Here is a 12,835-nt window from a genome sequence, read left to right as displayed (position 1 = left end):
TTACAGAAATAAAAACCCTTTACAACATTCTTCATTTTAAGCTCCTCATTGATGTACGCGACCTGAAAAATCGAATGTCCTTTTCTTCGCCTTTTGTTGAGTGCAAGACGCGAATAATTTCATCCAACACCCCCAGTTGAACATGGAAGCATGCCTAATCCAGCGTTCAGACCCTCAGCCCCGTGGGGCGATCAGACGTAATTGTCGGCTTGCAGACCTCGGCCACGTCTCGCTGTTTGGTGACGCACGACCGGTAACCGGCAAAGTCCAAGAATATTTTTTAAGGGAAAGGAAGTGTTTATTTTTAATCAAAAGATGATCATTTCAAATATTTCAACCTTAACAATTTAACATTTTACAAAAAGGAAAAGGAAAAAATTCAAGCGTTAAGGAAGAAAACTAAAACACCAAATCAAAGGATTCTCATAGTTCATAGTTAATTTTAAGAGGCTCATTTTGCCAAACAAATTTCCAGTTGGATGCTCAAACCACTCAACTAGCCAAAAAAGGCAGGGGAAAAATATAAGGAAAGCAGGCTTTGATGTGCGCGCGTGTGTAATACGCCATTCTAGTCTCAGCATCCCCCTCGAACCCCCCCCCCCCCCCACAAAAATAGCACACTCGCTTCCAAATAAAGCACGGAATGACAGTCAGGCCTGCACAATCACGTCGCTTTCTTCCAGGGACATGCCAGTTAAATTGTTTTGATCGCTGAAGAAGAAAAAAGGGAAAATATGACTCGCGTCAGAGTCTTGAGTAGCGGGGGGGGGGGGGGGAGGTTGGGAATTTCCAAAGATTGATGTCTATCACTGAGATGTGTTTTCGCATGACTGGACAAGATTTGTTCATATTTTCGTCCGTTGTGCGCGAGCAGCAAAAGCCTGAGCCAGAGGTGTGCCCGATAAAAGCAGAGAACGATCCCGTTCTACTGAATCAGGGGTTGCATTTTGTTTTTCTTGTATATAAAATGGAACATTCGAGAATCTGTGAGGTCACACCGGACGAAGCAATTTAACGATTTCTGCTGCAAGTGCTTCCGACCTTGGGATAATTTATTGGGAGAAAATGTACATGCACGATGACATCACTTCAAAGACTTCTTTTTGCTTTAAAGAGGAGGCATCTACAGAGTGTGCCAAAAAGTGCAACATTCAGAAAATAATTAAAACTGTTTAATGTGTTTTTCTTCAATGAAATAATATCCTGACTATTTCTCAATCCATTCCTTTTTATCACATTCCATTTTGGTCCCTAGATCCAGAATACAATCAATTCAAGTGAAAGGGTGTAAATTTTACTTGGGCCACTCTCACCTGGACATGCTGAATCTGGGTTAAGCATTGAATAGGCATTGAAGTTGGTGACATCACAGGTGAGAGTGGCCCAATAAAATTTACACCCTTTCACTTAATTGAATGTATTTCTGGATCTAGGGACCCAAATGGAATGGGGGATAAAGGAGTGGATTGAGAAATAGTCAGGCTTTAATATAATATATAATTTCATTGAAGAATAGAAACATTAAACAGTTTTAATTACTTGTTTCCTGAATGTTGCACTTTTTGGCACACTCTGTAAAAATAAAACGATTCTTACTTCTCTGTCATTAAAGTCTCTCATATTGTTAAAGTGATCTATATGGTGGATAAATAAATACGTTGTGCAAATTAAAATCTAACCGACTTCAACAATCTTTAAGGTTCAAGAGAAATCTTCTTTGATGACATCTTAGAGGCGTATTATTTCCTCATCGATGAATATTCATTTATTCATATTAGTAAGTATAACTATATACAATAGAATAGTCCACATGTACACTTTAGTAATACGGGCCTATGAGTTAAGTCATGGGAGGGATAGATAAGTTATCAGTTCAAAGTATTTGGCAACACCACAAGGAAGAGATACATAATATTATGAATACATTTACAACAAAATCACCCAATACACATCCTGTGACATGTGTATTGGATTACCAGTGTCCTATGAAATTTTGACTTGCATGAAATTTGGTTCTTTCCACACGATACGCACGTGCAGCACATGCGCTCTATCCACTCTCATTTCTCATTTTCTTCGTACTATGCCAAACCTCCAAATTGGCCAGTGGTTCTGTTTTTCCTGAAGTCCAAATTTCAGCTAACACCGGTCTTGCAATAAAGCAAAAATGGTCTCTAGCTTAATGGCGCCGACTCTCCTGAAATTACAGTTCGACAAATTTTAATAAAGAACTTTTATGTCATACATTCATAATTACTGTTTGCAAAGTTTAAAGACCTTTAAAGTTTCACAATGGGCTCAACTGGAATACAATATTTTTACATATCACATTGGTTTTTTTTTATAGATGACCATTTGCTGGTCTGAGACCATATCCAAAAACAGATTAACAATATTCAAATGATGTACCCGATGTAACGAAGGATATCAATCTATTTAAAACAAAATCAAATTCTAAATTGAAAATAAAAATGAATCAAACGAAATTTTCAGCTTACTTTTGAGTAAATTCTCTTATGAAACACTGACGTGGTTTTCTGGGGGTTGTTCGAGTTACTTCTAATGGAAAGACAATCACAAAAACTTACAACTAGGCACAATTATAACTGAACATAACAAAAAATTGGAAACCGTAGCTGTATTAAAATGTATACAATGTACAAGTTAAATGATGAATGTTTGGACGCGGTTTGGGGGCGTGGTTTGGGGAGGGGTGTAATCTTTGTCTAGCCCCTCCCCTTTTTCATTGTTGCACAAACATTTGAAGCAATTATAAAACCAATTTCCATTCCCCCCCCCCAATACTTCTGAATAATAAGCCTCTGTACTGATGACGTCACACTTTGTTTTCGTGTGTGCTTTCCTATGGTGCTCAGTGAACTGTGGTCCCCCACTGGCTCCATAGGAAAGTGCACATGTAACAAAGTGTGACGTCATCAGTACAGAGGCTTATTAGATCCTTAAATTTAATAGTTCAAAAGATTTTAGCACTCCTCCTCTCAAATTAACAAGTTCTAGAACTCTGCCTGGGTCGAGTAGCTAGAAAACAAAAACTAAAAGGATACTCTGCAAAATACTGTGCATGAGACTTTGTCCTGATAAATAAACTTCCTACAAACAAATATATACAGAAATACTAATGCGGCATACATGCATCTGATAAAATATGCTGAGATTTAAACACAAAATATTAATGTTAACACCGGTGTAGTGTGAAATTTGGACTCCAATGAAATATTGACTCATTGGCTGTATTGCCCATGCCTCAGTGCGAGTCAGAATTCATATAAGGTAAAAGGGACCAAATTTCACAGGAGTCCTAACTTCATATGACACCAACTCTTAGTAATAGCCACTTACAACTCCCCCATGTTCACACTCTGTAACATAACTAGTTGGTTAGATTAAATTAATGGAAATTTAGAAGTTGTCACAAGCATGTAAAGAGAGATCCCCAGGGCATTACAAGGTAGGCAGAAAATAAAAATCAAAGCATCAGAACATGGATGCCCAAGTTGACAGGTTAAATTATGTTAATCAAACTATAGACCTTATGCCTAGGAGCCATCTGTAGAGGGCAATACCTTTGTTTTGCTGGGATATGCATGAGCGAACCGTTTGTGAATTCACTGTTACTGAATGAAAATAACAAATGACGGTCTCTAAGATGGCTGCTACACATAAGGTCTATATGCACACCTTTAAACCAAGTTAATACCTCAAAACCATTATTGTGTCCGTACATATGTACCTGTGAATTACAAGAATTATTACTCATATAAATTTTATCGAAAATATACTAAACTGAAATGAACCAATCTGGAGGTCGCGGGTTCAAACCCCACTCCAGTCAATTTCTTTGTTCAACTCCAAAATTGACTTTCCAATCATGGCTTGCTGAAAGATCAAACTGGAATGCCACATCACTTTTTTAAATATATATTTAGTGAACAAGCTTTTATCCCTTATAACTGTCCTTTCTTTATTTAACTTTTGCTAGAATTGACAGAGAAGGTATTCTCAAACAAATGTCTTCAGCAGATTATGATAAAAAGCTAGACTCTTCAGCATTTGTATGACTTCAAGTCATGTTGTCGAGCAATAACTTTACAAACATTCACAATACTTACAATATAACTATCAATATGCATGCATAGATTAACTTCCTGACTCAAAATTTGTACTTTAAACTGTACACAAATTTACAATTATTTACATAAATAATGGTCAGCATTTTCCTTTTTTTTTGTACTATAACAATTTTCTTTCAGCAACTGTCCGTTAATAAAGCGATGTCCACTCGCAAAGCCGATTAAATAGTTAACAGACACAATACAAAGAGGCGACGTTCCTTAATTAAGGACCTTGGCAGTAAAGAAATATGCAGCAGAATTTGTGCATCTGTACACAGGCTGGTAGAAATTTAGCATCACAACAAATCTTGCGCAGATACTTGAACTGTTTAGTTTTTCCTTCTAAGTGGATGGGGAAAGGGGCGGAGCTAACACCCCCACTCTTGTGTCCAGACATAACAACTCTCATATATTAATTTCCAAATGTGAGGAAAATGTACATGTAGATACAAGAGCAGTTATATTTTGATTAGAAAAAAACCCACAATACATGTGAAACGTGACGAAACAATCTGATCTCATCCACTGCAATTTTTTCTTAAAGCCATTACAAAAGAATGGCAATAAAAGTCGCATGATTGAAGCGTACTCTTGACATGTACGTGTTTTTTCCCACTCGCTATGCCTCCTCAAGATGATGGTACATTAGATTATGGCAATTATGGTCGACACTGGGCAAAATTCACTACGATACGAAAGAATCACATTTTTTTTCTACGTAAATCTTTGATAAAGCACCACCTGAACCCAAAACACATAACATACACGAAGCACGACAATAAAACTGAGTACAAACAAAAAACAACCAACACACCAAATTCTCAAAATCAAAACCCCAATTAGTCATGCCCACCAAATACAAGAACCAGACACGTACAAATTTCACGAGAAATGCATTAAATAATTGACAAAATAAGACGAGAAAAATAAAGATAAATATTGCTATTTTGAATATTTTACGCGGCTGCTGCTCACAAATAGTCAGGATTGACTACAAAGCCTTTCTTCTTTGTCCCCCCACCGGTACTGGTGAGGGTTGCGTCACGTTCTTCCCCTGGGGGTGGGGAGGAGGCAAGGAGATCGCCGGAGTCTTTGCTGCCTTTGCTATCCTCGCTGTACATGCTGCTGGGGCGGGACGTGCTTCGTGGTTCAAATTCCTCCTCGTCGGAGCTGAGTGGGTTGACGGTGTATTTGTCTTTTCGGCTGGAGATAAGAGAGAGAAGATAGATTGATTGTTGGATAACTTGATTATCTGATTGAATGGTTTGTTGGTTTTTCAACAAACAATGATGTCTTTGTTTACTGAATATGTAAACGACCAGCTGTACAGCGACGGACAGATAGATTGATAAATTAAATAATTGATAAATTGACTTTGATTGATTGTGATTGATGTCTTTATTGATCTGTTAATTAACTGATCTACTGATTGACTGATCTATTGATTGATGGAACTATTGATTACTGATCTATTGATTAATCTATTGATTGATTGATCAATTATTTGATTTATTGATTGATATATTACTAAATTTATCGATGGACTAATTGATCTACTGATTGGTTAATCTATTGACTCCTCTAGTAATTTTTAGTTGAAAAAAAAAGAAACATCAACACCAAGGCAAACACATGTAACTGGGACAGAGGAAGATTATTCCAACGATTTTATCAAATTTGCAACACGACTGACTAAAGCCAAAATGATAACACGGCAATAACAGTGTTTTACCCTGCCTATTGCAAAGTGCACTGTAAACACATACAGAATGATCATCGCAGGACAGGCTAATGTATCAGTACTCACTGAAGGGTTACGACCGATTATGATTGTAAGGGACGCCGGAAAAATTGTCCCCAATGTCAAATCTCTTGATGATTGCTAGAGAGGGATTGACTTCTGTGTTTCGCCACGAGATGCTACGGCTGCATCCAAATTACTTGGGCTACGGCTGCAGCAACACCAGGTCTATGGGAAGTGGATTCAGCCACTTCCATAGCTACATGTGTAATGGTAAAGCCGTACCCAACAATTCCGACACAGCCCATGAGAGCAAGACCAAATGCCGAGCAGTCATACATCCCCCCCCCCCCCAGGAAATCAGCAAATTTGGCTTTAGGAGGATTAGTAAGGAAAAAACGCTGGGATTGGCAGAAATGCAAGTGGCAGACTCGTGAATCGATAATTAACTGATGGAGAAAAAAAAGGAGATTTGGTCGATTGTTCCTGAGTGAAAACTGAACATGCCAGACAGGGTCGTTAGGCTGAGAGACGACATTTGTGCTGAGGATGTTGTAGACTTGAGATTAGAGTTCTACCAGGGGGGAAAAAGCTTATATTTGATGGGGATTTTTTTGTCTTGTTGGGGCATTGACATGAGGAATCTTGCAATTTAATGCCTGGTGTGATGTTGGGTTTTTTGGAGAAAACACAAGTCAACACTACAAGAACTTATAATGGCTATAGACCTTTATCACGCTGCCACCATTTCAGTCATGTTCCCTGTATCCAATAACAGTACTGCATGATAATGGTTTTATGCCAAAAGGAACCAGACTATTTTTCCTTCCATCCTCGCTTTGGTTACGTTGATTTGAATGGGAAAAATCCAAATGGCCGCAACCTGATAATGGTCTATCAGATGATAAAAACATGATTATGTTCACGATTCTTGTTAGTTGCTTCAACAACTTTAGCAAACAGTTTTTGGGCGAGGGAGTTTTACAGGCAAAGCTGACTGAGCCTTTTCTGTACAAATTGGAAGGATAATGTTTACCTTTCATTGCAATATATTGCTGTGTAAGTGATATGAAACTCACTATTTTCTACAACCATCCAATATAGTGGGACTAAAATCTAGGTACATCAATTTCTTTGACTACACACTAAAATCTATTTCAGAGCCAAAATGATGGGAAATATACAAGATTTGAACAACGTTTTGGGAACAATGCGACCTCTTTAGAAATCATGGCCTGCCTTGAATGAATGCAATACCCAGCTCTTCTAACTTCTACGCCTGCATGCACTATCCAAAATGTCAGATAAAAAGTACAGAGTGGACGTGTCTGTGTTTGAAATGAAGACCTCTATTGCGGTGACACCAACTTGGCATTTTGGAGCCAAACAAGTCCATTTATATGCAACGACATTCTGAGGTAAGAATCAGAATAAGATTTCTTGCAAATCCCTGTGTTGGTGTTCAGAGAGATTCAGAACAGTTCACATATACTGCAAGACCTTTGCAAGACAAAGCTTCGCAGACCTGTCAACGAGTTTATAGCTTGCTATCGATTATTCGAGATTTGTTGTGTCCAAAGAAGCTACGACCAAAAAATACAAGACCTGTGATGAATATTCAGGACAATGAAGAGAAATGGGTTAAACGATTAAATTAGTGCCAAATTGGCCAAGAATGGGGTATGGTTCATCAATGGCGCCAGGTATACCGGTATGCTTGCCTTGGTGGATGAGGATATAGTGTTTTTGTGGTCGGCTGAATAAATCGAGAGAGATAGAAGATCATCATTTGGAATATCAACTAGAGCAAGGATGGGGATCTGTCCTCATGCATGTGCAAATGGAAAGACAGAATGCCTCAAATGGGAAATTACTACTAGAAACTGTATAAATTTCATGGAATTGTAAAGTACAGAGAACTACTTAACACAGAAAATAGTTGCTTAGGAAAAGCTGGTTCCCAGCCAAAATGCCATGCAATGTGCTTGCTTGTCACAGGTTCCCACTTCATTTTTGCTTACCACAAAGATTTACTAAGCAATATATTTTGTGTCTGACTAGTTCTGTGAAATTTGGTCCTGGATTATGCCTTGTATTGGACAGGAAATAATGTAATAGGGTGCTCAAATCATCAGTCAAATGAAGCACAGTATCTGTGGCATAATGAGGAATTTTCAAAAGTGGGGGCAACGAGGAATTTTTCAAATGTGTGTGTGGGCGGGGGGGGGGGGGGGGGGGGGTGTGAGTTACCAATGGCCTGAAACTGATGGTTTAAGCCACGCCTGTATACATACAAGTGTGCTGTGTGTACTAGTAAGCGGGCCTTGATCAGTTGCATGGCTACTCCTCCCTTCTTTATCCCTCCCCTTTTTTTGGATATTTTTGTAACACCCCCCCCCCCCCACACACACACACCCCAGTTGCTACATGTTTGCCACTGCTTGTGGCTTTCCCTTGAAATGAGAAAATGATGTAATTATTATTGTTATAAGAAGATTTTTAATGGGTGGCAGAGAATATCTTACGCAGCTATTGGAGAGGGTTCCTTGTTCAAATGCTTTTGGGAGTTTGGCCTTATCATCCTATCAAACCACGCCATAATAGTCAAGGGAAAAACAAAATCAAATGTATCAGTTCTCATGTTGCAGGAATTAATGGGCTGTGTATCGCTTACAAGCAGTCTCTCAGAATCAGCAAGCAGATAGAAAGGGGTCAAATATTGGAAGTCAATTTACAATGATAAAAAGCTAGAGATTAAGTGGTTTCATCCTGGACTGGTGAATCCTATTACTGCTTAAAGCCTATTTGCATCTCTTGGCTGAAAAGAACAAAAGTTGTAAAAACTGGAATTTTTTTTTCTTTTCGTGGACGTGGTTCATGTTGCAAGGAGGATGTTAAGTGCTGGAAAATGTTTCGCCGATTTACGGCCGAAAAAAAAAGATGAAAGCTGCTCAGGAGTTTGTTTACCATCAACTTGCAACCTGAGATTCCAAATGGGAAAGTCCCAAGCTGCGATTACAGGATCGTGTCTCTTTTTTATTCTGTTACGAACTTTGGCGAAAAAAAGGAGTCCGGAGAAAACATTTGGTGTGGGGAAATCGAGCGAGTCCCCAACACCTGCAGCGAGCCGATGTTCGTATTACTCGACAGGTGGGTGGCTGCCGTTTCTAATTGATCGATTTGTAATCAAACAACTTAATGAGGACTCAAATTGACGATGCTATCGGTAATCAGAGAGCTTAGGTGGAGTAATATTGACAAAGAACTGGATTACTATCCCAGATATGATTACTGCAGCCTTTAAGAATATTTGAAAGAAAACATCTGGTGAGGTCTAGAGTTTAGAAATCTGAGCAATTTGAAGAAAAAAAAAGAACAGAAGAGGAAAAACATAATAAAACATGATATTTTTGTTAAAGGTTACCTAAGGGTACAAGTATGTATTTTAGCAGGCTCTTTCAGGTTATTTATGGTTCTGAGTATATAAAGGAAAAACAGAAACTGCAAGGAAATCTTTTATTGGATGCAACCTGAGTATGAAGTGTAGTTATTAGAGCATGGTAAATTGGCAGGTTACAGTATATACACATATTTTTTCAACAAATGGGAATAGTAACAAAACCAAATCCACAAATAGGCCCTTTTTGCACTCAAAAAGTTACAAAAGTACATCATTATTACCCCTGCTTATCACACCTATAAGATTCCCAAGACAATCTCAGCACAGATGTTGCCATTTCTGCCCAAATGGCTAATTCTGATACAACCATGTCTCCCCTTACAGGTATCATTACACCTTGGTTGGAAGAACCATATTGTGATAAAGTGTCTTGCCCAAGAACATAAGCACTGCAACCACTGCTCATCAGGCCTATAAATTGTCAAGACAATCTCAGCACCCGATGGAATACACATCTCGATGTTCCCATTTCTGCCCAAAGTCAGATACAAGTACCCCTGCCCTCACATGTATTATTTACTCAAGGACTTGCTTGGAAGAACCAAATTGTGATAAAGTGTCTTGCCCAAGAACACAAGCACTGCAACTGCTGCTTATCAGGCCTATAAATTCTCAAGACAATCTCAGCACCCTATGAAATACACACCTCGATGTTGCCATTTCTGCCCAAAGTCAGATATAAGTATCCCTGCCCTCACCTGTATTATTTACTCCTTACTTGGAAGTACCAAATTGTGATAAAGTGTCCTGCCCAAGGACTCGAACCCCATTATCTAAAAGAATCACAAGGTTTTGAGTGTGCCAGACCAGAGGCCAGAGAAATCCACCCACAACATATTATGGGTCAATGAATATTTTGAATGTTAATGCTGTATCAAGACGCAGGAAGGGTCAGCGGAATTTCTTTAGTGTGATAATTTATGATTTATATGGAAGGTGGGTGAGGGCAGGGAGTCTGAATTCATCACATATTTCAGTTTCATTCTCAAATTACCGTGTCTGTTTCAAATTTTTTTATGGAATTTTCAAATCACAAGGCCACTTGAGGTGGCAGTTACATGTACATGTACAAAGAAAGACAGAAAGACGGAAAGAATGAAGGGAACAAACAATTAGGTGGACAGAGAAGGAATCACTGGGAAAAAATCCTTGAAGTACAGTCCTCATGATTACTTTTTAGATTAATGTGAGACGCAGCTGTACATAATGTTGCGAGTTTTCAAGAGCCGAAGCTATCTCGTAACCTTTATGGGATCTTGGCCTTTGAATCGTAAGATTTATGTTGTCTCCCGACAGTGATATAACCATCCCTTTTTTCACTGCGATGATTTTGTCTTTCGCCGAGAGTGCAGTCCGATTCGGCGGAACGACTAAGGCAAGCAGTTTGGGTAACGATTTGCGTAAATCACGCTCTTTACTCTGACCGATAGCTTGCAGCTCGCGGCCGTTTTTTTTGCATCTTTGAGAGGAAATCGGGCGGTGAACCAAACTGCCTTTCATCACTCACACTGCGACCAATTAAAAATCAATTTGCTTTTTATGGCCCCCACTCCGAGTTCCCCTCTCCATTTTTTTTTTAACTCATTGTCTGAAAACCCCTCTTTCAGTCATGTGCAACGCTTTGGGCCAAAGACGAGAGTCTCACGGAAATGAAAACAGATGTATGTGCCGGGTGAAAAGGGATACATTTGAAAGAGGACGGGGGAGGGAAAATGGAAGGACAATGGGGGAGGAATAGTTGCAGACAGTAAGACTGAAATTGTGAAACTGGGAGAGAAAAGTGGAGCACTGAAAAGGAAAACCACAGAAAACTGCAAATTTGTGTGTGTGATCTGAGGCAGCAGGTTTGATGGATAGTTGCTAAAATACTCTGAACATGGGTTCAAAATACCCATTAGACTGGCTCCTCTAATGTTTTTTTTGTGAGCAGATAGTTTGGTGGTCTTCATATTTTTTGTTCTTGCAAGTTTATGAAAAGCTAATAAAACAAACTTAGTAACAAAACTGTAAAAATGTCCTGAATATTTGATCATCAACCGAATATTCAAATTTTGCCGGTTGGAATATTTGAAAACACAAAAAACTACGCACATACACGCAAGACTGTGATGTTATTTTATCGTAATGTTGGGACGCATTATTGTCAGGAATCACTTTTTTGTCGACTGAAACTTTTTTGTCATTGCAGTTCATTGTTCCCATCTTTTTAGCAGGTTAAAGCCCTTTACAGCTATAAAATCCTTACCGCAAAACATCCCGTATCGATCGCCGCACGCAAATTTGAGCGCGCTCTTCGTGCAACTTTCTACAGGCGCAGCACTCAGTTGCAGCTGGCAGTTTCAAATATCCGAATATTCAGTCAAACGCAGTTTCGAGCAATCGCATACTAAATTATTCCAATATGGACGGCCCTACAGCTAGCCTTAAAGTGAAATATTTAGGCCACAATTTGTTACAAATCTAACATTATAAATTATTCACAGAAAAAAAATTAGGTGAATTCAGTAAAAATGTAAATCACGAGACACAAAGCAAACTGATTCAGCCAGCCTTATCATGATGATAATTGCCAAAACAAAAACAACGCAGCAGTCGGCAGAAACAGCACACAAAGCCAACATAGCTGGGTCGACTCCGAAATGCCATTAAAAGTCAACCTTAGCGGCAATTTGTATTAATCGTTTTAATGTATACGGTAAGCGACACTAACATCCCTTTCCAGAGAGAATGGATTACAATATTCATTGCTCGATTAGTCTAACAGAGTCAGGGAATGAGCAGGGACCAATTGCTACTTTGAATTTCTCGGCCGCAGCTGTTGAAAGCGCATGCTTTTTTTTGTTCGAGTGGCTTCGCTCAGTGACATACATGTAGATACTGCAACCTATGTGCCTAAACTAGACAACATTTAAAACATTTGTACTTCTGGATTTTCAATGTTAGATTTCTATGCTTAATTAAAGTAATATACAACATTTGCTTTGGCTGTAATTTTCAGAAAATGGACGGGTTGGGGGTTAGCATTAATAGCAAATATCGTTCCACTGTGCTGTTTAAATTTTGTGTTCAGGGCTGCTGGAAAAGAAGAGAAGAAACACGAAGAAAAAAACGCTGTTGTCAAGTTCCCTGGCCTGATGCTTCAGACGCAAAGGAACAATTTATAGACATTGGGGAATGTCAGGCCAGGGAACCAGACTAACCAGCTTGCACTCATTCACAGATATGTAACCGATTGCAAACAAAATGTGGACTAACTAAATTCGGTCCATTGGGGCAGTATTTGAAGAAAGCCAACTTTTCCAACGATGGTTGGCAAACCATCGTTGGAAATTGATACAAAATTCCACTTTCATTGAAAATGACAGCATTCCAGGCGCACAACTTTCACAGGATGCTTGAGGCCATTATTCACTTACAGTCAAGTAAGGTATTTCATAATAATTTGGCAGTTTCATTTTTTAATGTTTGCAAATGTTGTATATTACCTTGAACAGCTCAATG

At 38.9% G+C, this 12,835-nt stretch overlaps 1 protein-coding gene across 4 annotated transcripts in view; it reads right to left on the bottom strand.

The window, feature by feature from the left end:
• Window positions 1-4,094: 4,094 nt before the first annotated feature.
• The window catches only part of LOC119732660 (unconventional myosin-XVIIIa-like), an 89,557-nt gene continuing 80,816 nt past the window's right edge, over window positions 4,095-12,835 (bottom strand). For all 4 annotated transcript variants that reach the window (XM_038206288.1, XM_038206290.1, XM_038206291.1 and 1 more), the window contains one exon: window positions 4,095-5,336. In XM_038206288.1, the coding sequence (XP_038062216.1) occupies window positions 5,105-5,336 (232 nt within the window). In that variant the 3' untranslated portion in view covers window positions 4,095-5,104. The remainder of the gene's footprint in view (window positions 5,337-12,835) is intronic.

Source organism: Patiria miniata, unplaced genomic scaffold, assembly GCF_015706575.1.
Source record: "Patiria miniata isolate m_02_andy unplaced genomic scaffold, ASM1570657v1 HiC_scaffold_24, whole genome shotgun sequence".
Lineage (NCBI taxonomy): Eukaryota > Metazoa > Echinodermata > Asteroidea > Valvatida > Asterinidae > Patiria > Patiria miniata.
Note: the sequence above shows the minus strand (reverse complement) of the source record. Positions and strands in the feature narration are given on the sequence as shown.